Source organism: Bubalus bubalis, chromosome 7, assembly GCF_019923935.1.
Source record: "Bubalus bubalis isolate 160015118507 breed Murrah chromosome 7, NDDB_SH_1, whole genome shotgun sequence".
Lineage (NCBI taxonomy): Eukaryota > Metazoa > Chordata > Mammalia > Artiodactyla > Bovidae > Bubalus > Bubalus bubalis.
The window spans coordinates 111118164-111145945 of NC_059163.1; the positions used below are offsets into that span (position 1 = coordinate 111118164).

The 27782-nt window shown below is 39.1% G+C and overlaps 1 protein-coding gene and 1 non-coding gene across 9 annotated transcripts in view; one reads left to right on the plus strand and one right to left on the minus strand.

Annotated features, from left to right (window-relative positions):
• HERC3 (HECT and RLD domain containing E3 ubiquitin protein ligase 3) overlaps nt 1-27782 on the minus strand; it is a 144006-nt gene that overhangs the window by 41695 nt on the left and 74529 nt on the right. For all 8 annotated transcript variants that reach the window (XM_025290415.3, XM_025290417.3, XM_025290414.3 and 5 more), the window contains 11 exons: nt 23478-23589; nt 22887-23076; nt 20937-21100; nt 20691-20804; nt 9420-9443; nt 9239-9328; nt 7900-8070; nt 5705-5848; nt 4269-4435; nt 1804-1870; nt 367-449 (listed from right to left, as the gene is read on the minus strand). In XM_025290415.3, coding sequence (XP_025146200.1) covers nt 367-449; nt 1804-1870; nt 4269-4435; nt 5705-5848; nt 7900-8070; nt 9239-9328; nt 9420-9443; nt 20691-20804; nt 20937-21100; nt 22887-23076; nt 23478-23589 — 1326 coding nt within the window. The remainder of the gene's footprint in view (nt 1-366; nt 450-1803; nt 1871-4268; nt 4436-5704; nt 5849-7899; nt 8071-9238; nt 9329-9419; nt 9444-20690; nt 20805-20936; nt 21101-22886; nt 23077-23477; nt 23590-27782) is intronic.
• On the plus strand, nt 6571-6643 carry TRNAG-UCC. The gene has a single exon. It is a non-coding gene; the product is annotated as a tRNA-Gly (tRNA).

Sequence of the window (27782 nt, forward strand, 5' to 3'; positions counted from 1 at the left end):
TTCTATAGATGCTGGGAGTTCCTTCATTCCAAAATGTCAAAATATTCTCCTATAAATTATCTCACTTAGTCTCCCATGAGGGAGACACAACGGTTATTTTAACCCCCTATTGACAGGACAGGAAACTGAGATCAGGTAGTTTATGTGGTTGACCAGGGTCAAAGCCAGTAGGACAGAGATGCAGAACAAACACAATTACCTTCCAATCCGAGGTCCACTGCTTCCTCCACTATTAAATCTGTAAACTTGCCCTAGCACTCTTATTCCCTCCGAATAAGGGATGAAAAGTTGACTTTAGTCTTGGTCTTCAAAGTAAAAGTGTCGAGAAATGGAGTTACATGTGCAGAGTCAAGGGTCAAGACTAACCTGTTCTCCTTGCACACGGTCACTTTGTCTCCTCCTGGTATCAGCTTCTTCTGTTCAATCACACCATAGCTTTCTCGACAAATCTATATTTAAGGGGGAATAAAGAAACGTTTCCATTTTGTTGACTACTTATCTTTCTAGATCCCAAATGACTGAGAAGCCTTAGGAACAAATGTAGCTTAATTACTACTTACATTACCACAGAAGATTCTTGGGAGGAGAAAGAATCAGAGAACATTGGCACTTTATAGGATAGTTTTGTTTTAAGATAGGGAGTTGCCAATAAATGCAATCAGAGAGAAAATATGAACTCTAGAAAATAAATTATATGTATAGGAGTAAAGGGGCTTCCCTGATGGCTCGGTGGTTAAGAATCCACCTGCCAATGCAGGAGACATGGGTTCAATCCCTGGGTCGGGAAGATCTCCTGGAGAAGGAAATGGCAACCCACTCCAGCATTCTTGCCTGGGAAATCCCATGGACAGAGGAGCCTGGAGGGCTACAGTCCATGAGGTCGCAAAGAGTTGGACACAACTTAGTGACTAAACAACAGCAGCAAACAACAACATAGGAGTGAAGAGGAATAATGCTTCAGTAATTTTCTTAAGTGTATAGATTAACCATTCATTCATTCATTTGTTCAACACATTTACTGAACTCCAGAAATATTCAGGATACTTTGACTATCATACTATCCACCAATTCCATTTCTGAGTATATATCTAAAAAGAACAAAAATACTAATTCAAAAAGATACATGCACCGCAATGTTCAAAGCAACACTATTTACAATAGCCAAGGTATGGACACAATCTAAGTGTCCGTCAACAGATGAATGGATAAAGATGAATGGCTTATGTACACAATGGAATACTACTCAGTCATAAAAAAGAAGGAAGCTGTGCCATTTGCAGCAACATGGATGGACTTGAAGGGTATTATGCTAAGTGAAATAAGTCAGACCAAGAAAGACAAGTACTGTATGATGTCACTTATAGGTAGAATCTAAAAGATACAACAAACTAGTGAATATAACAAAAAAGAAGCAGACTCACAGATTTAGAGAATAAACTAGTGGTTACCTCTGGGGAAAGGGAAGAGGGAAGGGACAATATAGGGGTAGGGGACTAAGACACAAACTATTATGTAAGAAATAAGCTATAAAGATATACTGTACAACACAGGAAATATAGCAAATATTTTATAATAACTATAAATGGAGTTTAACCTTTAAAAATTGTGAATCACTGTACTGTACACTTGTAACTAATATTCTACAACAACTACACATTGATGAAAAAAGATACTATGACTAAAATAGTTTGGTTCAGAGAAGTCTCTGAATTTGTTCTTTGATGTGGAGAAAAATTATGCTAATTATAACTTGTAAGCATGATAAAAGAGACAGCTACGGTTGTAAGTAAAGAAAATCCTTACCGTGAAGTTGAGACAGAAAGTCTCCTCAATATCTTCCCCAGGGTAATCTAACAGTTCTTGAAGACTCCTAATCACAGTGTGACAGAGAAAAGAAAAGAGGTAAATCACACATGGCAATGGTGTTTCTATCCCAGTCACATGTCCAGATTATTTGCAAGGAAATGCTACAAAAGAAGATTCTTGAATGAACATAAAGCTACACATTAAACATATTTTGAAAAAAATGTCTTACAAGCAGCTGACTTGTAAGATGCTCATTAATTGTTCTCTGTTCCTACTGACAAGCCTCACTGAGTTTAAGAAGAAAATCAGGCAGCTTTATATCTGACACACTTATGTCAACCCTAGTATACTTTGGAAGTAGATAAGTGAGGCGATGATCCTGCAGTGGTCCCACAGATTGGCTTTATCTGTTTGCATTAGAAGGATAATCCTCCCATCATAAAAAACAAGCTTCAAAGTCACTGTGTCCACTTAGGAATCTAGTCTTACTTGTTAATGCAAGGGGCTCTGTGTGCAAAGAACTCTATTACCTGCCACATTAAAGAACACTGAAACCTGCTTATGCCAGCAATGGTCGTATGGCAGCTGTCACGAGAATACATTCTCATAACTAGACTTCATTCACACTTCTTCAATGAGCTCAGAATCCGGCAGTTCCATAACAAGCTGCCCAGAAAGAAAATTCTTCATGCAGAATTGAAATCTTTTTTCACTTAACCAGCCAAAATCATTACTTGAAATATATCATTCTAAGCCAGGTTGGCAAAAAAAACAGCACACATTTCTGTTACTCTCAGTTACCAAAAAAGTAACGCTGCCTGGTCTCCTCTGCCATTTTTTAATGTTCCTTCTAAATTTTCTTTGCCTCTCTCTGTGCCTCGCTCCCCTGTCCCACATCCTTTGTGATTTCTCTGTACTGATGTCCTATACTGGTGGTGTGACCATCTCATTTCCAGAGAGCACCTTAGAGACTACCCTTTCTCTATCTCCATCTTAAAATCAGTATTCTTTCTCTATATAAAAAAAGGGATGTTACCTCCTGCTGAAGTCAAAAGAACTATAGTGTTTCCACAAAGCCAAGGATATGGTATTTTTTTATAAATTAAGTTTCACCTTATGCTACCTAAAATCAATACACAGAAACTCCAAATAAAAGGAGTTTTTAGAGACAGAAAGAAAATGACTAAAAACATGTCTCTACTGTCCTGGAAAATAGTATGGAGGTTCCTCAAAAGGCTAAACATAGAGTTAGCATTTGACCTAGCAATTCTACACCTAGGTACATAACCAAGAGAAACGAAAACTTATATCGACATAAAAAGTGTGTAAAAATATCCACAACAGCACTATTGCTAACAGTCAAAATGTAGAAACAAGCCAAATGTCCATCAGCTGATGAATGGATAGACAAAATCTGCTATGTCCATACAACGAAATAAAATTTGAAAATAAAAAGAAATGAAACACTGATACAAGTTACAACTCAGATGAACCTTGAAAACATGCTGTGTGAAAGAAGCCAGACACCAAAAACCACATATTGTATGATTCCATTTATGTGAAATATTCAGAAGAGGCATGTCTACAGAGACAGAAAGTAGATTACAGGGCTTGGGGGATGAAGAAGTTGGGAAATGTCAACTAAAGAATACCAGGTTTCTTTTTCAGGTGATGAAAACATCCTAAAATTAATGGAGTAAAGGCTGCAAAACTCTGTGGCTGAAAAGTCACTGAATTATATACTCTAACTGGGTGAATTGTGCAGAATGCAAATTATATCCCAATTAAACTACTTTCTAAAAAAGGCTCCATGAGATAACAGAAAAAATACATATACTGGTCTCTGCCCCCAGTTCCTTAGCACAGAGCTCCCCAAATCCTTGTAAATTCCTCTGGGATAAGGGCACTAGAAACCCTTAACCTGTGGGATCCAACTCCATCTCCAGGTAGACAGTGTCAGAACTGAGATAAGTTGCAGGACACCCAGCTGGCATCATGCAGAATTACCTGGACATGTGGGAGAGAACCCCACACACATTTGGTGACCAGAAGTACAGCATATGTGGTCATAGTGTGAAAGTCAAGGAGACACAGAAAAGAGAAATACTAAAGGATGGGGAAATCTGTAACTTAAAATACAGGCTCTCTTTTCAATACTTTCTCCCCTGCTATTTATGGACCATGACAAATCTCAAAGTCCTTATATTCTGTTCAGGATAAGAAAAGCAGAGATTGTTTGGATTCCTGGGAAGCTATGACTTCCCTTGTGCTTTTTCTCCTGCTGTCCCTAGAGTGACCCAGGCATTGTTTCAAGCCAGCCGCTATGGACCTCCGTCTTAAGACAAAGCATACACAGCACAATCGAATGAGAAACTCTAACTTATACACGTGGTATTTTCAACCTTTAATCTCAGTGCCAAGAGCAGTTCTCCACGCCAGGCTCCCATCTTTCAGCTCTGTACCTTCCTTCCGTGGGTGACAACTCCTTCAAGTCTTCCAGGCCAGGCTTCACGTTCAGTAGCTTCTTATAGAGAGCCAGCGGGAAGTGCAGGTCCACCACAGTGGAGTTGTAAATGGCGAGTCCGCAGGTTATGCCAATCAAGTGAAACCAGTTGTGCTCTACGAAACACTTTAAGCACATGCACAAATGTGTTAAAAACAAAAGCAGTGCTTGCACCCTCAAATCCATCTGTGATTTACCTTAAAATATTTTCAGAATGAAAGAATAAAGATCTATAATATTGTTACCTTCTGAAACAGAGAAATATCCCTAACAAAAGTTTAACTGTGTATGTTTGTGAATGATATAAGAGGTTAAAAAAAAAAAAAAAAAAAAGATGTCCCTAGAAATTACTGGAATACTGTTACAAAATTAATATATGCCCATTGTTTCACATAAACATGAGCACAAATACAGAGTAATGATCTGTTTTACAATAGTGATTTTTATCGGAGGTGGATGAGAACTGCAATATTTAGAATAAAATATTAAAAAAAAAAAAGTTCAATTGTCCCCCAAAGATGCAATGTAGACAAAGTTAAGCATTTGCAGCTCACCTATGATGCAGAGAACAGCTTATCTTCATTTAGAGCACTGGTGCCCAACAGAACTGCCTGCAGTGATGGAAACATTCTGTTCTGTTCTGTCCCAGATGTCAGCCACTATGTTTGTCTACTGAGCACCTGAATGGTGGTTAGTACAACTGAGGGAATGTGAAATGCTCCAGGCAAGAATACTAGAGTGGGCTGCCATTCCCTTCTCCTGGGGATCTTCCCAACCCAGGAATCGAATCAAGGTCTCCTGCCCTGCAGGTGGATTCTTTACCATCTGAGACACCAGGGAAGTGCAAGTATTATTTAATTTTAACTAAATAAAATTGAAATTTAAATAGCCACAAGAGGCTAATGGCCACTTTTCAGAACAATGCAGATATAGGGAGAGAAGTCTGGTAGAAAAAGAAAGAAACTATAGTCTGTTTGAAATGAGAATGCCTTTTAAAACTTAGCCCTCCTACTGCATTTTCAAAAATAAACTGTGTACATCTGTGGGAGTATCCATACACATACTATCGTTGTTATTAAAATAAGATATATTTGACAATTACTTTTTATATGTCATAAAACCAATTTCTTTATCATACTCTTTTTACCCTTCGAGGATTTACAAAGCTTGGAGCTTACCTACTAGAAATGGAAATGGGACTGATGGGCAACAAAACACAACTATGAGGTCTTGGCAACAGGTGAAACATGAAGACTGTTATACTCTTTCTAAACATTAAATGATTATCTTTGTTAGAGCTCCCCTTTGCAAATGTCAGAAGGCTAGGGACTGGTCTGACAACAAAAAGGAAGTTTAGTTCAATCTATCTGTTGAATGATGACATTACTAACTTACCGTATCTGAAAACCATAAGAGATTTGAATCCTGGTAGTAGGTAAACATTCCATAGATGGGATTCAACAACTCTTTTAACAGTAAAAGAAAGAACTCCTTTGTGACGCCACCTGCATCCACTGCTTCTTCACCATCAAAAATGACCTTAAAATAATGAAAGGAGAATTAGGACTTCAGGGAAATCATTGTCATTTTATGGGTTTGGGGTTTTTTTTGCAAATTATTTCCAAAGTCAGGACAAAGAAAGGAAGATATAACAGAATACACTGCTGCAATGAAACTGCAAGGTGTATCTGTTGATTATTACCAAGACACCTAACAATCACATAAAATTTTACTGGGCACTTCAAGGGATATAGACAAAGTTAGAAGTTTACCAGATGCCCACAGAAAATTTACCATCAATTTGGAGCAGAGAGGCAAACATTAAAAAAAAAAAAAAAAACAATTCAAGAATACATTTTCAAAGAGTCAGATACACTGAGAGGTAAATGTTCTGGCACACAGAGAAAAGCAATGACTAACCTGAGTAGAGACAGAAATCTCTCTCAGTAGGGGTCTTAAACTAACTGATGAATATGAAAGGGAAGAGAGTAGTTCAAGCAGACACATCTGTGAGGGGCTAGGAAGAGACCCATTACAGATCTATATGGAGCACGCTGGACCCAACCACCGTAACAACTACAGCAAACCAAAGGACGAGATTTATTAAGAGTTTTCTATATGCCAGCCACTTAAATTCTATTAACCTAATCCTCAGAATAGTCTTACACACAGAAATTACTATTATCATCCCCACTTTACTGGAAGGGCTCAGGCACAGAGCTAAAAATAAAAAGCACTTAAAAAAGCTTATCCTGGGAAATTCCCTGGCAGTCCAGTGGTTAGGACTCTGCACTTCCACTGCAGGGGGCACAGGTTTGATCCCTGATCAGGGAACTAAGATCCCACATGCCACATAGTGCAGCTAAAAAAAGAAAGAAAGAAAGATTATCCTGAATACTGTGCTCAAGGTTGCCTAGAGCAGGAGGAGAGTAAAGGACTCCGATTATATGGATGCCAGTAGAAGACTTAATTCAGACATGCTACCAAGCAGAGAGTCTCATCTGAATTAGTGATTGAAAACAGGCGGCAAAGAGAGCACCTTCTGTTTGCATTATCAAACATCTATCCCTGAAGTTCTAGGGAGAACTCCCAGGCAGACTGATGGGACTGATGCTACCCACTGAAATTCTGAAAAGGATGACAGTGTCATGGATACTATCAGTTTCTTATCTATTACATTTCAGGAGTTTACAACAGGATTGGAAACAGGAAAGTCTTCTGAAGGGAAAGGTAAATAAATGATCTAAAACTTCAATAATTCACTAAATATTTACTGACCAGCTACTGTGTTCCAAGCATTGTGTTAAGCCCCAAGAATACATTAAGTGGTAACACAAAGCATGCATAGTTTATGAGGAAAGACAATTTCTTAATCATTTCAGAGTACTAAAAAGGGCCTATCAGGACAGACGACCAGCTGCCCAGAAAATTTCACTACTTTTCTGTTTTTTTTACCTTCTTTCTCTTAAATTTTTGACATCCAAAGACTTCCTAGATGCTGGCTTGGTAGTTTTACCTAATTGAAGCTTTAGCAGTGCTACTGTTTGCGTGGTTTTGGTCGAGTGGGAACAGGTACACGAAAAACAGCAGACAAAGAAGGCCCTATGCTGCTGCTGCTAAGTCGCTTCAGTTGTGTTACACTCTGTGCGACCCCAGAAAGCAGCCCATCAGGCTCCCCCGTCCCTGGGATTCTCCAGGCAAGAACACTGGAGTGGGTTGCCATTTCCTTCTCCAATGCATGAAAGTGAAAAGTGAAAGAGAAGTCGCTCAGTCGTGTCCAACTCTCAGCAACCCCATGGACTGCAGCCCACCAGGCTCCTCCGGCCATGGGATTTTTCTTAACGTCCAGGCAAGAGTACTGGAGTGGGGTGCCATTGTAGTCCCTCAAATAATCCACTGGCATTTTTATCTGATGTCATGTTGAGATGGTCTGTTTGGTGACTGGACAGAAGGAGGTGAGTAAATTCTTGTAAAATGAATGAAAGAAATAATGAATGGCTGTACTTCAAGATTTTAATTTTGCTGCTTCATCTGACACTGTTTAAAGAAACCCAGAAATGTTGTTTAGATAAATATACTGAAGGGCTCACTTTGAGAGGCTTTTTCAAATCAATATCAGAATGAATGCTCAGCTCTCTTAGGGCATCTCCAACAAGGTTGCTCCTGCGAACATGAAGGACCAGGAAGGGGCTTCTGGCCAGCAGAGGCTCCAAGGTGAGCAGCATGAAGACGTTCTGCAGATTGGCCCCATTGACTGCCACCTGGAACAGCACACCCAAGAACACAGTTATCACCCAAGAGCGCATCTGTGAGGGGAGATGGCTGGCAGCCGTGCCTCTGGACCATGGTTGGGTACAGGGCAGGGCAGACATGCTGCATCTCCACCTTGTTCTTTATTTTCCTTCTAACTCTTCCAGTAGATTTTCTCAGTCATGTTTACAAAACACACAAATCTATCTAAGATGAACCCAAAGAGATTAACTGAAACACTTTGTGAACCATATGATCCATAACTCATTCCAGGAAAATGATTTGGACTAAGCGGATTAAGACTGAAATAATATCTTAGTAGAAGAAAGTGATGATGTAACTGGGTAAAAATGGTGACTTTCGAATTAGCAGGAAAAGAAACCAAATAACCACTTGCTAAACAGCTTTAGTTCTTTGAAAAATGTCCATTTTCTCTGGAAAAGCTTTAAATTGTCAATATGATGGCTATATCACTGTGAAAACAGATCTATAGAGATAGATATAAATAAGAGCTAGAGACAGAGTCAAAAAGATGGGGAGAGGGGGAGAGAGATGAATGCAGTTACATATCCACCAGCAGTAGGAATTGATAGGTTTGGATTGCTAGTTCACAAACATCTTTGCAGGCTTGCCAAAACCAATTATATTGTACAATCAAAACAAATTTAAATTGCACAAATCTAATTTAAGTTTTGGCTCAATAAAGAACTGCCAAGGTCCATTTAATAATGTATCAAGGGTCAGCAAACAACGGCCCATTGACTGAATCCAGCCTGCTGCCTGTTTTTATACAGCTCTTGAGCTACTAATAGTTTTAACATTTTTAAATGGTTAAACAAAAATTAAAAAAAAGAATATTTCACACATGTGAAAATCTTGTAAAATTAAAATTTTGCGCTACAACAGAGTTTTATACTTGAGACCATATGGCCCACAAAGGCAAATATTTACTCTATGATACTTTATGAAGACACCTGTCAACTCTAAGTTTACGTAAATGTCCCTTCACTTGTATTTGCTTTATTCAATAGAGAATTGCTGAAAAGTTTTCTATAGGTTCTAAAAGTTATACTACAACTTTACCCAAATGAACCTTCTTCTGTTAGGAAAAAATTACAACTGAATGTGTAAGATGAAAGAAACCCATAATAGGAAAAAATAATTTTTAAAATATGTTACCTGCATCTGCAGTTCAGCATCAGTTTGTAACATTTTGGTCTTGGCTTGGGCATCAAAAATAAAAGGGTAGGAACAAAGCGTTACAGCATCCTAGAAAGAAACACATTATTGGCAATATTACAGTATTCCACAGAGAATACTGCTGGAAAAATACATTAATAAATTTTAAAGTATCATTTACCTGCATTATAGATGGTCGAGCCTTCTGTGTAAAGAAAAATAAAGTCTCTTAGTTGGATTACAAAACTTGAACTTTTTATCCCCTACAAATAACAAAACAAATAACAAAATAGATAACCTATCTGACTATTTGGCCATGGAACTAACACCATTTAAACAGCTGACTGGAGTTATGATGGAATAGACCAGTTGTTTTGATAAATATAGACTGAGAAAAACACTGAAAACAACTTCAGAAAAATTTAAAGGACCTTTACAAAAACAGTATTTCACTAACTCCATAATTTACAGCATTCATAGAATTTTCGTTTATAAGAAATCTAATACCAAAACAGGAGCTTTACAACCATGACTTCAGAGGTTAATCTTGTTAGGTAAAGTGGATAATGCAATTTTAAATCATTTGTCAGCATGTTAAGTCTACCTCTTACAAACATACACGTACACACAGTTGCTCTTGGGAGAAATCAAATATTTAGAAAGTTGTCCATAACTAGGTATTTAGAAAGTCATCCCTGTCCACGACCCAGAGGGATGGTATGGGGAGGGAGGAGAGAGGAGGGTTCAGGATGGGGAATACATGTATACCTGTGGCAGATTCATTTTGATACTTGGCAAAACTAATACAATTATGTAAAGTTTAAAAATAAAATAAAATTTAAAAAAAAATAATAAATAAAATAAATAAATAAAAAGCAGAGATTACTTTGCCAACAAAGGTAAAAAAAAAAAAAAAAAAAAGAAAGTCATCCCTGGCTTGGCCTGCAGAAGATATTCCATCAATATGTAAATGAAATCTGAATAAACTTTTAAAGAAGGGAATAACAGATAAGCACGCTACATTTTATTGCTCTTCACTTTATTGCATTCCATAGATAATCTTTTTTTTTTTTTTAAATAAACTAAAGTTCTGTAGCAACGCTTAGTCTTATACCACTATCAGCACCATTTTCCCCTTACGTCTCTGTGTCACATTTTTGTAATCCTTGCAATATTTCATACTTTCTTGTATCATTTGTTATGGTGACCTGATCAGTGACCTTTGACACTACTACTGCAAAAAGATTACAACTTGCTGAAGGCCCAGATGATGGCCAGCACTCTTGTTTAGCAATACAGTATCTTTTAGTTAAGGTTTGTACATTGTTTTTCTAAACATAATACTATTGCACATTTAATAGAATGCAGTATAAACATAACTTTTATATGCACTAGTTAACAAAAAAAATTGTTGTGACTTGTTTTATTGCAATATTTGCTTTATTGTGGTGGTCTTGAACCAAACCCACAATATCCCCAAAGTATGCCTGCAAATAAAAACAACCACAAACATATCTAATAGGTAGGTTACAAACATATCTAAGAGGTACATTAGTTTATCAGGAGAAAAAAGGAAATCTCTCCTGAAAGATTAAGCTAATGAATACTGTTTGCTACATAACCCAACAGAATCAATCAAACAAAAAATCAACAGTATGGATCACGCTGACCTGGAGCAGTATTTCACAAACAGAAAACCATGGATTTATTCCCAGAAATCTGAGAGTGTTCTATGCATTTTTGTGTGTGTGTTTTCTAAAAAAAAAGAAAAAAATGATATCCTAAACAAAATAAAAACAGATTCTGAATGAACTCCTTATAATTCTGTGTTACCATATAATTTGCATTTATTTTAATGATTGCACTGGTGCCACGGTACACTGAATTGTCCAAGGAAAGGGAAAAAAGCAGTCTTCCTTTGTAAGTGATGCATTTGTGCCCAAGAAAAGGCCACAGCAGTCCTGACTAGCTGCATGAATGAAGGTTTGATAGCAGCTGAAAGGACAAAAGAGAACTGAATCATCCCTGGGTGCACAGGACAAGCCACAGAACTCAAGGCCCCAGGCCTGGCAGCCTGCAGTCCTAATCACAATGCAAGAGGGGTCTCGCTTCAGAAAGGCATTCTTGCTCATTGCATTAAATCCATGAGGCTAATTTGTGTTTATTTTAGAGTTTTGCTTATATTTAATTTGTAAATCTGCTTTGGTTTTCTAATGTTTAAATGCTATATGAATAATAAGTATATATATACTTCCTTTTGTATTCGTGTATATTTCGATGAAAGCACTGAAAAGAAATTCTTAAAAATATCACCCTGTTTATCCTTTAGAACAGGTTCCTTCTCTAGACTGAGAAACACTAATTAGAGAAGAGAGTCCAGTCCAGGGAGACAAGGTGTCGAGTCTTACATGTAGAACCCAGGCTGACTTGATTCATTCTCATGCCGGCTTCTCTAATTACTCTGACTTCTGGAATTGAAACAACTAAAACACACACCATAAAACAGCACTCTACAAAGTTATCTTGTACTCTAGATACCCACAAAAGGTACAAATATCCTGGGGAAGCATGTGCCAATATTTAAAATTTTCTATCCTCCTTCTCAGAAGGGATTTTATTCTAGGCATTATTTGTCTGTTCTCAAAACAAAAGAAAGATCTTTATCTTGTGTGTTGTTCTATAATGCAAAATAAAGTTTTAAACACTTCAAATAGATTTAACAGTGACCATAAAAACAGTTGTTGGCTTTACAGCCTCCCAGTATACAGTGGGCCCTCCTTATCCACATGTTCCATGTCTGCAGAGTATACCTAGCTCAGATGGAAAATGCTTGGAGAAAAATGACAATTCCAGAAGGTTCCAGCAAGCACAACTTGAATTTGTCACACACTGGCAACTATTTACATAGCATTCACACTGTATCAGGTATTATAAGTAATCGACAGATGATTTAAAGTACTTGGGAGGATGTTCTTAGGTTATATACAACTAACATATCATTTTATATGAGGGACGGACGACAGAGGATGAGATGGCTGGATGGCATCACCGACTCGCCGGGAGATGGTGATGGACAGGGAGGCCTGGCGTGCTGCGATTCATGGGGTCGCAGAGAGTCAGACACGACTGAGCGACTGAACTGAACTGAGCATGAAGAGTTTTGATACGGGGGTGGGGACTCCTGGAACCAATCCTCCATGGATATGGAGGGACAACTATATGTAGTAAATACTAGTATTTTTGTTGGTACAATGTAGTTATTTCAGACATCAATCAGCAGCTCTGTCTGTATTTCTTAGCTCTCTCCCACTCTAGTTCTCCAATTCTTTCCTGCCATCCTCTCCCTGCAACCCCCACCAAAAATCCTGAAAAAGCCCAGTTTTGGAGGTTAGGCTGATCTCCCTTCTGGAGGGGCAGGGTTATCATGCTTTCAGCAGGGTACGATGGCTGGAAAGAAATTACTCTTGGGAACCAGAGCCAAGGCAAGAGAACTGATGGTCCAGAAGACCCCCACCGCAGGGGAGGACTGAGGTGCTGACTCTGTGGAAAGCGAACAAGGGAAGGGTGTTCAGTTAAAAGCAGCAGAAGGCCTATAAGAAAGTCTGTTTACGTGTCTACAAACTTTATTTTTTTACAAGTCTGAGATTTTGTATTTAAAATTTAACGGTTTAATTTCACTGATTTTTATTTTGTAGATGCTGAATATTTTAGAAGTGGTATTAGTACTAGCGTTTCCAGATTACATGAACTAAATACTGAAACAGCAATATTATGATTCTGCTTCCTGACTGCTCTCCCTAACCTGGAAAGATGTATATGAACGGGTAAGATATGTGACCCTCTCCTGAGAGGCTACTTGGCCTGGGCCATTCATTCCCCAAAAGTGAGTCTCCCAAACCTAAAACTAGCAAAGTACCACTGGTGGATTACATTTCAAGTGTTCCTGCTTGAAATGGGGTGTCCCTGTCACCTTAAATCATTTTTCCTAAGTATATGAAACAGGAGCAATGAATAAATACATGATACAGAACTGGAGAGCTGGAGAACTAGGAATATCTTTTTACATCCCAAGCCAATCTTTCCTAACTGTGGCTGTGACTGGGGACAAGAGTCACAGCATGAGCGCCCGTCGTGCCAGGGAGGGAGCACGGAGGCCTCTGCCTCAGGGCCTGCTTGCCACCGGGTGCTCCTATACCCTCAGTGGGCACGCCTGGCCCCCAGTACCACTGGCGTGCAGGCAAATACAGCGGTGCACAATCCTGGCACCTGGAACCAAAACACGGCCCCGTACAACACATACAGCCAATGTCACATAGACTCCAGTCTTTATTTTTGAAGCATTTCCTCTGTATCACTGACTTTCTCACTTGTGCTGCCCCATGGGAGCCCACGGCATCACTCATTCTGTGCTCTGTTTATCTGGTTTCCAAGTGTAGATGACAGCAGTTTATTAATTGAAATAAATATGCCACTACCATCTCTTCTTTAAAATAAACAAGTCAGTCAGTTTAGAATGTTTCTTTTGTACGCCACAGTCCTTGGCACACACGTGTGTGTCCCTCTGTAATTCCTTTTTCACTACACTAAGCATGTCACAGAGGCAGCCACCATATCCCATAGGTGTCGCCATTCCCAGTGACTAGCAGGCATGCGATATACATTAGGCGCCCAAGACTGCTTACTGAAAAATAGCTACCAGGGCTTATGACCAGGCTTCCCTGGTAGCTCAGCTGGTAAAGAATCTGCCTGCAATTCAGGAGACCTAGGATCGATCCCTGCGTTGGGAAGATCCCCTGGAGGACGGCATGGCAACCCACTCCAGTATTCTTGCCTGGAGAATCCCCATGGACAGAGGAGCCTGGCAGGCTGCAGTCTATGGGGTTGCACAGAGCTGACACAACTGAGCGACTAACACTTCAGGACTTATTAAGTGCTTGGCAAAGTAAGGCCTTTCCATGCTTTTTCCCATTTAATTCTCACAATACTATTAGAATTCACATTTCTAAATGAGGATGCTAGGCTTACAGAAATTAAGGAACTTGTGTAAGGTCACATAGGTAGTAGGCCTGAGCTGAGACTGAAACCGGTTCTTTTTGACTACGGTAAAGCACGTGCTACGAACTGTAAACTATACTGCCTTGGCTACTACACCAAGCTAAAAAAGTTAACACATAAAACTCACGTAGTGTGAGATGCACACACAGACACATAAACATGTACACACACACGGTGAAATATTATTCAGTCATAAAAAAAGAAGGTAATCCTGCCACTTACAAAAATATGGGTGAAACTAAAGGACATTATGCTAACTGAAATAAGCCAGACAGAGAAAGATAAATACTGCATGGTGTCATGTATACGTGGTATCTAAAAAAAAAACCACCCAATCTCATAGAAATAGAAGAATGGTGGTTGCTAGAGGATGGGGGGAGAGAGGTGGGTGAGGGAGGAGATGGGGAAACGTAGGTGAAAGGGTACAATCGGTTCGGTTACAAGAAAGTTCTAAGGAACTAAAGTACGGCATAGTGACTACAGTTACACACATTATATACTGGAAACCTGATGAGAATACATCTTAAGCATTCTTAAGACACACAGGAAACAAGTTAACTCTGTGAGGTATTGGATGTGATAATTAACTTGATCTTTGTAATCATTTCACAATGTATATGTGCATCAAATCATCACATTGTACACTTCAAATATTTACAATTTTGTTTGTTAATTATACCTCAATAAGGCTGGGGAAAATCCACTTATTGTTCATTACTATCATTTAAAAGCTCATAAATAAGCCTATGAATATATGTTCAATCAAAAGGAGGCAAGATCACACAATGGGAAAAGGACAATCTCTTCAATAAATGGTGTTGAGAAAACTGGACAGGCACGTACAAATGAACAAAATGATCACTATCTTACTTACTTACTATATATAAAAATTAGCTGAAAATGGATCACAGTCTAGAATGTAAGATCTGAAATCATAAACTCATAGATGAAAACATAGGTAGTAAGCAACTTGATATATCAGTCTTGGCAGTGATGTTTTGGATCTGACTTCAAAAATCAAAGACAAAAAAAGCAAAAATAAATAAGGGAATTAGATCAAACTAAAAAGCTTCTGTACAGCAAAGGAAACCATCAACAATATGAAAAGGCAGTCTACAGAATGGGAGAGGTATTAGCAAACAATATGTCTGATAAGGTGTTAACAAAATACACAAAGAATTCATACAACTCAATAAAAAAAAAAAAAAAGACAGACAATGAGCAGAGAACCTTAACATTTTCCCAAAGTCAACACACAGATGGCCAATAGGCACATGCAAAGATGCTCAACCTCATTAATCATCAGTTCAGTTCAGTTCAGTTGCTCAGTCATGTCCAACTCTTCGCAACCCCATGAATCGCAGCACGCCGGGCCTCCCTGTCCAACACCAACTCCCAGAGTTCACCCAGACTCATGTCCATCGAGTCAGTGATGCCATCCAGCCATCTCATCCTCTGTTGTCCCCTTCTCCTCCTGCCCCCAAACCCTCCCAGCATCACTCTTTTCCAATGAGTCAACTCTTCGCATGAGGTGGCCAAAGTACTGGAGTTTCAGCTTTAGCATCATTCCTTCCAAAGAAATCCCAGGGCTGATCTCCTTCAGAATGGACTGGTTGGATCTCCTTGCCGTCCAAGGGACTCTCAAGAGTCTTCTCCAACACCACAGTTCAAAAGCATCAATTCTTAACGGCGCTCAGCCTTCTTCACAGTCCAACTCTCACATCCATACATGACCACTGGAAAAACCATAGCCTTGACTAGACGGACACTTGTTGGCCAAGTAATGTCTCTGCTTTTCAATATGCTATCTAGGTTGGTCATAACTTTCCTTCCAAGGAGTAAGCATCTTTTAATTTCATGGCTGCAGTCACCATCTGCAGTGATTTTGGAGCCCAAAAAAATAAAGTCTGACACTGTTTCCACTGTTTCCCCATCTATTTCCCATGAAGTGATGGGACTGGATGCCATGATCTTCATTTTCTGAACGTTGAGTTTTAAGCCAACTTTTTCACTCTCCTCTTTCACCTTCATCAAGAGGCTTTTTAGTTTCTCTTCGCTTTCTGCCATAAAGGTGGTGTCATCTGCATATCTGAGATCATTGATATTTCTCCCGGCAATCTTGATTCCAGCTTGTGCTTCTTCCAGCCCAGCATTTCGCATGATGTACTCTGCATATAAGTTAAATAAACAGGGTGACAATATACAGCCTTGACGAACTCCTTTTCCTATTTGGAACCAGTCTGTTGTTCCATGTCCAGTTCTAACTGTTGCCTCCTGACCTGCATACAAATTTCTCAAGAGGCAGGTCAGGTGGTCTGGTATTCCCATCTCTTTCAGAATTTCCCACAGTTTATTGTGATCCACACAGTCAAAGGCTTTGGCATAGTCAATAAAGCAGAAATAGATGTTTTTCTGGAACTCTCTTGCTTTTGCCATGATCCAGCGGATGCTGGCAATTTGGTCTCTAGTTCCTCTGCCTTTTCTAAAACCAGCTTGGACATCAGGAAGTTCACGGTTCACAGATTGCTGAAGCCTGGCTTGGAGAATTTTGAGCATTACTTTACTAGCATGTGAGATGAGTGCATCAAAACCATACTGAGATATCACCTCACATCTGTCCAAACTGCTATTAACAAAAAATACTATTTTGGGGCAAGGAGATAGAGAAATGAGACTCCTCATGCATTGCTGGCAGGAATTTAAACGGGTACAGCCACTATGGAAAATTGTATGAAGGTTCCTCAAAAAATTAAAAATAGAATTACCATATGATCCAGCTGTTCTACTTCTGGATATTTATCCAAATAATACAAAAAACACTAATTCAAAAAGATATATGTATCCCCATATTCAGAGCAGCCTTATTACATTAGCCAAGATATGGAAACAACCTAAGTGTCCATAGATATATGGATGGAGAAAGAAGATAAGGCATACACAGTGGAATATTACTCATGTAACCAAGCCTGACGTTATGGGGCTTTTCTAGAACAGACCCCTCCCACCATCCTCTGTTTTAGCTCCTTTCTGAAGGACCTAGATAACGGTACCTGGAGCACATTTCCTGAGCTGTGCAGCAGATACTAAAATCCCCACCAAATGCCAAGAAATTACTACCTGACGACCATGAGCACACAGCCCCCAGACGTACTGCAGTCCGAGGATTGACAATGACACTGCCCTCTTGCCTCCCCATCAACCAGGTTTGTGCACGGGCTGATTGCACACCCTGCAACTCCCTTCCCTCCTGTGGCCATTAAAATGCTTTCCTGAAGCCCACTGGGGAGTTCAGGTGTTTTGAACACTAGCTGCCCTGGGCTCCTTGCTTGGCACTCTGCAATAAATGCTATATTTTCCTTCCCACAACCTGGTGTCAGAAATTGGCTTTACTGAGTGCACAAACAGTAACACTCAGACAAAAAGAATGGAATCTTGCCATTTCCAATGACTTGGATGGGCCTTGAAGTGAGTCAGACGAAGACAAGCGCAATACAATTCCATTGATATTTGGAAGTGAATATATTCCAAGATTTGCTTGGAATCTCAACAAGCAAAACCACAACAAACTCATAGATAAGAGACAGGTTAGGTGACTGCCAGAGAGAAGAAGGGATGGAGGGTGGGCAAAATGGGTCAAAGGCACAGAATTTCAGTCATAAAACAAGTCACAGTAATATAATGTACAGCATGGTGACTACAGAGAGTAAAACAGCACTGCATATTTCAGTTGCTAAAGTTGCTAAGAGAGTAATTCTTAAAAGTTATCTAAGAAAAAGATTTGCAACTATGTGTGGTAACAGACAGTAACTAGACTTACAGTGATCATTTCAGTGTGTTTAAATATCAAGTCATTAGGGTATACACTTGAAATAATGTGACATGTCAATTATACCTCAAAAAAAAAAAAAAACAAATACATGAAAAAGCTTTAGCATTTTAGGTTAAAATCCAAGATATCAAGAAATTTAAACTTTAATTTCTAATAGTATTATATAACAGAAAAAAATTCCACAAAAATCACAAAAGGTCACGTTATTTTACCCAATTTTGTATCTTTCTGTAAGAACCTTAATTATTGAAGGAGATGAGCAGCTGGTATTTAAGGCTTATATTTGTTTATCAACTATTAAGAGAAAGGAACAATAAAAAAAGTTATAGAAGTTGTTCACTTAAGTACTCCATTCAGAGACCACAGCCATGATAACCTATATTTTTAACACCAACAACTTCTTTTTTAGGGTCAAAGTAAATTAGAGTCCACTAGGATTCAGTACCAAGTCACAGAAAGAGTAGATTAGAAGTCAGAACAATTGGCTTTTAAGCTAACTGAGTTGGTGGAAAAACTGTTTAGCTTCTCTGAGACTCCAATTTCTCACCTAGAAACAAAGCAGCTGGCTAAATAATTCATAAGACTTACTGAAGCTCTTAACATTTTATGAGTCAATGAATATTCATGAATTCATAAAACAGAGAAGTTTGTCTGCTTACAACTTCTAAATTAGGAGATGAAAACAGAGTTCATTGCTAGCTTCCATGCCTACGTAAACCCATTTAGAAGATTTATCCACTTTTCTGAAAAGTATTTTGGCTTTTTAAGGTAATCAAAACCCATATTAAAACACTCAATAGTCTCCAGCATTGATCATCTGGTATTTGACAAAGAAAAAAATCTTCCTTAAAGAAACCTATTTAAATGACTTGCTTTTGGAAAACCACTACTGACCTCCAAAGGACTTCCCTGGTAGTTCAGTGATTAAGAATCCACCTGCCAATGTAGGAGACTTGGGTTCAATCCCTGGGTTGGGGAAGATCCCCCTGAGAAGGAAATGCAACCCACTGCAGTGTTTTTGCCTGGGAAATCCCATGAACAGAAGAGCCTGGTAGGCTACAGCCCACGGGGTCAAAAAAAGAGTTGGACACAACTTAGTGACTAAACAATGACAAAAACTGACCCCCAAAATCCCTGCAGGGTATAGGAAAATATTGCCTACATGTCAGTGATGAAACTGTTAAATTGGCAAGGACTCATCTCAAACATGTCTGCTCTGCATGGCTTCACTAAATAACCATATTATCACTCTGTTTTCTGACATCACTCAAATTTATACATAATCCACAGATGGGTGATCCTAAAAAGCCTTGCATATATCCCAAGCCAGTCTACAAACAAACTATACAGCCAACTCAACGGTGGCAGGCAAACCCACAGCTGTAATGTAAGCGAGAACTAGGTCAGGGATATGTGACATCTTCACACACATAATCCCAAACCAGGCATCCTGTAGGGTTCAGGCAGCTGACATAAGATGACTCAAGCTGACTAGCTGTTAGATGAAGATAATAGCAAATGATCCTTTCCTCAATGTCAAAATCAAACTGCAGTGGGGACTCTGGCATGTATAAGCCATATCTAAAGAGCCCCTATTGAACTCCAGCCAGCTGGCACCATCTGGGAGACAGGTCATGCTGCCAGGTCTTCCCAGGTCTCAAGAAAGGCCAGAAATTCATTTTATGTTCCTTGACTTTTTAAATTGTGGTAAAAGACACAAAGTTTACCATCTTTACCGTGTTAGATTGATTAGTCTCAAATACATTTCCATTATTGTGCAATGAATCTCCAGAATTTTTTCATCCTGCAAAACTGAAAGTCCTAGAGATTATTATACTAAGTAAGCCACACAGAAAAAGACAAATATCACGTGATTTCACTTACATGTGGAATCTAAAAACTGACACAAATGGACATATTTACAACACACTCACAGACTTAGAAAACAAATTCATGGTTACCAAACGGGCATGGTGGGGGAAGGATAAATTAGGAGTCTGAGATTAACATGTACACATCACTATATACAAAACAGATAACAAGGACCTACTGTAATAGCACAGGGAATTATACTCAATATTCTGTAATACTCTATAAGGGAAAAGAATCTGAAAAGGAACATAGAGTTATAGATATAGAAAGATGAATCACTTTGCTGTGTACCTGAAACTAACACAATATTGTAAACCAACTATACTTCATTTTTTAAAAAAGGTCTAAACCCATTAAAAAAAACTCTTCAATTTCTCCTCACTAGACCCTGGCAACCACTTTTCTACTTTATGTTTCTATGAGTTTGACTACTTCAGATACCTTGATTTTTTTTAATGTTGGCAACTAATTAAAATGATGCCATTTGGGTGACTACCCGTTTGTGACTGCTTATGAGTACTTATGATTACTCAAAGTACTTCAGTGTTTTAAGAATGCAAAAGCCAGTCAATAAAGCACAGGTGTGACATTAACATCAAAGTCAAGGACAAATTATAGAGCTCCGATTTTTTTTTCTTGTCCTTGTGCTCTGAGAAAAGAGTAAAGCTTTAAGATATGCTTCACATGAATTCTTACCATTCCTGCTTGATGCAAGAACCACATGAGGTAGTCTTCCTGAATGTCCACGAGACTGGAAATCTCAGGAATGTAAAATGTGTCATATTCCACATGTTTCACTTTAAGATTTACCTGATGAAGAACGAAACAAGGACAGTTAAGACCCAGATGCCTGGAAAATAGCTTCCCACTGAACATGCAGGTAGATCATTTCATCCTACTCTCTCTCCACCCCTCTCCCCTCTGGGTCTTCTCTATGCTTACCTTGTATAACTTCTCCAAGAGCTTGAGAGCTGCTGTAATATAATTGTTAAACAGTACAGGGATTAAGAATGTCTTTCTTCCTCTCAGCAGATAAACGACTGCACCTTTATAGAGGTTTACCAGTTTCGTGAAGTATTTCGGGCATACCTGAGACCACCAGTTATCTTTAGAAAAGAAAAAAAAGATATATTTCAACATGTGATCTTGATCAAGTATGTATGTCTTCTGTCTACTAACTAAAAACTGCTCCAGCTAGAAGATAAGCATTAGTCTAAAACACAGTTTCCCAAAACTGACTTTAAAAAGAATCCATTAAAGCATTTCCAGAGAGAGTGGTGGCTGCAGGAGAACCTTGGAGCTTTTTTATAAAGCTTCATCTGATTGTTTCCCTCAAAGACTCAATCAGAAGGCTAATCTAAAATTTCAGTCTAAAGGACATTTGTGGTCAAGATGCTCAGGCGTATACTTTGGGCAGGAGCATCCACAGATCCTAGCCTTTCAGCCCCCTTCTCAGCCACCACTTGGGTCCTGCACCAGGGATGCCGAGGACCACACACCCCAGATGCAGCACCAAATATGGCAACCAGTCCTTCCTTTCAAGAGGCATCATTAGTTGAAAAACTACATATTTCTGTTTCTTAACAAACAATACTTTCTCATGACCAGACAAGAAGACTATACCACTGGTTTTACGTTGTCAGAAACAAACTCAGTCACATTGACATACTTATAGGATGAAGTAATAGAATGTCCAAGATTTTTCAAGTGTATTCCAGAAAAGATTACAAGGTAGTGGTAGGGAGAACAGAGAAAACTAAAAGGGCAAAATATTGATCATCGTGAATTTGTGTGATGGTTACTTGCAGTGTTTTCTCTTCTTTGAAGTACTCTTTTCAATTTCTATGATTAGAATTTAAAAACAAAGTGTAAAACTGAACTATTCTGATCGTTTTGTGCTATTCTCTCTGAGAAAATTAAAATAATAAATAATAATAAAATAATTTTTTTAAAAACTTAAAAGTCAGGTAATATTCCTTCAGAGATGGCCATCTCTATCTCACAGTCTACTAAAATACCTGAGAAAATATACCCCAAAGAGCTTGTGAGCTTAAAAAAAAATTAAGGACTAACATATTCATGATTATTTCTGTGTTTGTATCTTCTACAAAGATGGGAGCAATACGGAAAAGACAGTATTCCATCCTGAGCAATACAGGTCTCTACTCGTGGGGAGACCACACTCAAGTAACAGCCTAGTCCATATGGAACACAGAAGTTACTGAGCTGCAGTGAACACCTAAAAAAAATTACCAGGAAAAAAAAATAAATGAAAAGAAAAAGCCAGGTGACAGATTTTCTGCATTTGATTAATAAAAACATCTCAGGCGCTACTCCCATGAGAGACACTCTCCAATTCACTGAGGAACGGAAGGTTCTTATCTCAGCAAAGTGTCCGTAGCCTGCAAAAATCAGTGTGGACTCAACTGTCCTAAAAAAGAAAAACAAAACAAACATTTGGTAAGTCTCCACTAGGTCATTTTCTTCCTCTCCTTTTCTGGAGACCTGTGTATCACACCACAATGTTCATTTCACTCCCACCCCCTAAATTAATTATAAGAGAAAGAACAACAGATGGACAGTAATACTTGAGACACTATTAACCGCTAGCAAGCACAGGAGGAAAAAAAATTAAGTCAAATAATCTAACTTTGTGAATATTTAAAAATCAAGATAAGTCTGGTGTAAACGGTTTCAAATAACCTAATTAATGGTTCAATTTGTTTAAACTGAAAATATGGCTTGAAATTAGAAATTAACAGCAAAGAAAGAAATGTTTAAGTGTTAAGCATATTAAATGATAACAAATCTTGGATCTCAATCCAACAGGAGCCAATGGTCACACCAATAAAATATAAAGCAGAAACTTCCGGTACTGTGCAGCAAATTCACCTAAGACTTTGCTGGGGTTTGTATCCAGCCGCAGAATGGCCATAGCCAGGGGAATAGTCAACGTTATGTAATACTTGGAATCCTGGAGCAGGGGAAACTCTGGGAGTATTAAGTAGATTCTCATTGCTTCAACATCTGGTGGTGAACTCGATAACTGAGGAATCAGGCAACTTTCAAAGCTATTTAAGATCTGTATGAGAGAAAAGAGTAATGAGAAATTCAATCTAGTTACCTGATCTCTAAACTCATAAATTATTTGAGAGACTCTCAACTCTTATTCATTCAGTATGCACTCAGGAACATCTACGAGCCAGGCACCAGTCTGGGCAATCAGGATACATCAGTGAAAAGAAAAGCCAAAGGTCCCTGCCCTTGCCAACCTTATACTCTAGGGAGTGGGGATTTCCTTAGAAAACTTTAAGCTAAATAGGAAATTTAAAGTTAGGACAAATTCCTAATGTATTTTACAGAGTTAACATTTATACAAGACTTTTGCCTTTTCATCTTACTCTTTTTTTTCTTCTTGAAAGTTGACTTATTTCAATGCAAAAATGCATTTTAAGCATATACTTTATAGAAGTAAAAAAATACCTGTTCTAGAATCATGGAGTGCTGAGAGTTCATCAACTTCTCAAATAACACTCTAGTTGAGTTCAGATCAATTCCAGGGATTTTGGGACTTGTTTTAAAATGCTCATCAATTCTAAACAAACAAAAAAAAAAACATGTAATAGAAGAAAAACAAAGCAAACATTCTGATAGGGATGAATTATAAAAAAGTCAATATATAGTTTGCACATACTGATCCAATTTAAATTTCACCTGGCACACAAGATGCACGAAAACATTAACTTTGGGGAAACCCAACAGAATAAATCTCTCTGAATCCCTTTTTCAAGATATCTTACAATTTAAGTCATTAAAGTATAAGGATCATCATCTTACTGTGAGACTCTTGAAATTTATAGGCAGAATGTTATTTTTCTGATTAACTCTTGTATTTTTGCCTCTTTCTGTCATTGTGGTACTTTGAACCAAAGGCAGATGCTGTGCCTAGGTACAAAAAACACCCCTTGTGCAATGTGGCCCACTCATTAACTAATATCAAGTTCAAAGCAAGTTTTTTTAATATCAGATCTATAATAAATGCAAAGTTAGTGTATTACTCAGTTAACATAAGGAATACAAGTACATTCACTCCAGGACTAATTTTATCCTGAATAATCCTTGGATTGATGCTGAAGCTCCAATACTTTGGCCACCTGATGAGAACAGTCAACTCATCGGGAAAGACCCTGATACTGGGAAAGATTGATGGAGGGAGGAGAAGGGGACAACAGAGGACAAGATGGTTGGATGGCATCACCAACTCAATGGACTTGAGTTTGAGCAAACTCTGGGAGATGGTGAAGGACAGGGCAGCCTGGCATGCTGCAAGCCATGTGGTCGCAAAAAGTCAAACATGACTGAACAACAACTGTTTTTAACTTCCTAACAACTAATCATTTATCTGTTTTAAACAAACTTTCAGCCTTTTAGAGATTTAAAGAATGTCTCTTAAATTTTCACTCTTAAACATACCACATCTACTAATTACAAAAGAACTATTTGCAAAACAGACTTCTGCTTATGTGTAACAAACATATTCAGATAGTTTTAATGTCATCTGTTGGCAATATTACAATTTATAAAAACACAAGCAGAGTTCCTAACGTGAAAAAATTTTAATTATATAATTATATGCATTGGAACCTAAATTGTCAATCAAGAGGAGTTACTTCGGCTTTCTCTGTTTGTTGAATCTTTTGCACTATTGTTCTAAAAATAAATTTGCCCAAAACATAGAAATTGTTTCTGCTATCCCATATGCAGCCTTCCATATGCTTAGAAGTACCTTCTGCTATGCTGCTAAGAAAAATCAAAAGACTTTATCTACATGTATTTATGCTTTGTTAAACTGGTCTTTGGGAATTCCCAGGTGGCTCAGTGGTCAAGAATCTGCCCGCCAATTCAGGAGACACAGGAGATGTGGGTTCGATCCCTGGGTGGGGAAGATCCCCTGGAGAAGAAATGGCAACTCACTCCAGTATTCTTGCCTGGAAAATCTCATGGACAGAGGAGCCTGGCGGGCCACAGGCCATACAGTGGCAAAGAGTCAGACATGATACCACTGAGCAACTAACAAATTAAGGCTGGATAATCTAACAAATGGAGAAGACAATGGCAACCCACTCCAGTACTCTTGCCTGGCAAATCCCATGGATGGAGGCGCCTGGTAAGCTGCAGTCCATGGGGTCACTAGGAGTCAGACACGACTGAGCGACTTCACTTTCACTTTTCACTTTCATGGATTGGAGAAGGAAATGGCAACCCACTCCAGTGTTCTTGCCTGGAGTATCCCAGGGATGGGGGAGCCTGGTGGGCTGCCGTCTATGGGGTCGCACAGAGTCGGACACGACTGAAGCGACTTAGCAGCAGCAGCAGCAATCTAACAAATCTAACAAGAGCCATTCCCAACTTTCATAAAAATTGTCCTTCTAGAATAAGGTTTCTCAACCTTGGGATTGCTGACTTTTGTGGTTGTCAGATAATTCTTTGTTGGGTGGGTGGGATTGTGAGATGCTTAGCAGCACCCGTGGCCTTTGCTCACTAGATTCCAGTAGTATACTCACCACCACAGTAACAACCAAAACATGTCAAGAGACAATGCTGAACATCCCCTGGGAAACAAATCAGCCTGGTTGAGAATCACTGTTCTAAAAGACCAACATCAACACAAAATTTTTTCCCTGGAGGAAAAGGCTAAGTATTGATTATGAAATTAGTTGGATGAGCTCATTTCAGTTGCCCTAATGATACAAATGACTTTGCAATCTTTAATTGTAACTGAACAGAGTTCCTGAAGCAACCTCTTACAACCCAGTTAGGGACAGAATTGGGGGTGGGGTAGGGGGTGCAACTGACACACAGAACTGAAGTCTCTCTTCATGGGATTTCATTAGCCTTGCAACAGACAGAAAAAGGATGGTGAGAAGGTTGGGACTTGGGATCACCAAAGATCAAAACCCATGACGAGACCCTTCTGTGGCCACAATATCTGGAGACGGGATAAGGCCTAGCAAGGAAACACTATTTACAACCTGGGAGTTTAGGCCAAATGCAATTTTCTGGTGGGCTGGGCTGGCCCTGAGTCCAAGGAGTCCCTGGAGCCTTCTTGGAACTTTCCCTAAATTCATTCTTTTTTGAGAAAGAAAAAACCATGGGAAAGGTGTCAAAGAAACAGGGAGATTATTTAAAGAAATACGAATTTAAGAACAGAATTGTCCACTTCCAGTTCAAGATGGCAGAGTAAAAAGGACATGTGCTCATCTCCTCCTGTGAGATCACCAAAATTTCAACTAGCTGTTGAACAACCATCAACAGGAGGACGCTGGAACCCACCAAAAAAAGATACCCCATGTCCAAAGACAAAGAAGCCACCACAGCAAGATGTTAGGTGGGGATGCGATCATGATAAAATCAAATCTCATACCTGCCAGGTGGTGACCGACAGACTGGAGAACAACAATAAAAAAGAAAGTCTCACACTGTTGTGAAGGTTCTGAACCCCATGTGAGGCTTCCCAGCCTGGAGATCCAACTAAGGGACTAGGAATCCCCATGGAATATGGCCTTCAGCGCCAGCAGGATTTGATTATAGGCCTTCCAGAGGACTGGGGGAAACAGACTCTGGTCTTAGAGGGCACAAACAAAATGCATGCCTTCCAAGACTGGGAGGAGAGGAGCAGTGACCCCACCGAAGACTGAACCGAAACTACCTGCTAGTGCTGGAGGGCCTCCAGTGGAGGTGTGGGTCAGCAGGGGCTCACCACAGGGACAAGGGCACTGGAAGGTCCCCCTTGGTGTAAACCCTCATGGAGTCCACTATTAACCCTACCATACAGCCTTTAGACCCCAGGATAAGTTGCCTCAGGTCAAAAAACTACAAGGATGGGAGTGCAACCCCACCCATCAGCAGATAATTGTAAAGCTTTACTGAGCAAGGTCCTGCCCACCAGAGCAAGACGCAGTTTTTCCCATCACAAGTCCCTACCATCAAGAAGCTTACACAAGCCTCTTAGCCTCATCCATTAGAAGGCAGACAGAAGAAGCAAGAAGAAGCACAGTCTCACAGCAGCTAAAACAAAAACCATGTTACAGAAAGCTAATCACCATGAAAGAGCAGAAAGTTATATCCCAGATGAAGGGACAAAGTAAAATCTCAGAAAAACAACTAAATGAAGTGGAGACAGGCAATCTTCCAGAAAAAGAATTCAGAATAATGATAGTAAATATGATTCAGGATCTCGGGAAAAGAATAGGGCAAAGACTGAGAAGATGCAAGAAATGTTTACCAAAGACCTACAAGAACGAAAGAACAAAGAAAGAGAGATGAATAATACACTAGAAGGAATCAATTGCAGAGTAATGAGGCAGAATAATAAATGACCTGGAGGACAGAATGGTAGAAATCATTGCCACAGAACAGAATATAGAAAAATGAATGAAAAGAAATGAAGACAGCCTAAGAGATATTTGGAACAACATTAAACACACCAACATTCGCATTATAGGGGTCCCAGAAGGAGTAGAGAAAGGACCTGAGAAAATATTTGAAGAGATAATAGCTAAAAACTTCCCAAACATGGGAAAGGAAATAGTCAACCAAGTCCAGGAAGCACAGAGAGTCCCAGGCAGGATAAACCCAAGGAGGAGCACACCCAGACACCCAGTAATCAAACTGACAAAAATTAAAGACCAGAGATAAAATATTAAAAGCAACAAGGGAAAAATGACAAATAACATACAAGGGAACTCCCATCAGGCTATCTGCTGATTTGAAACTCTACAAGCCAGA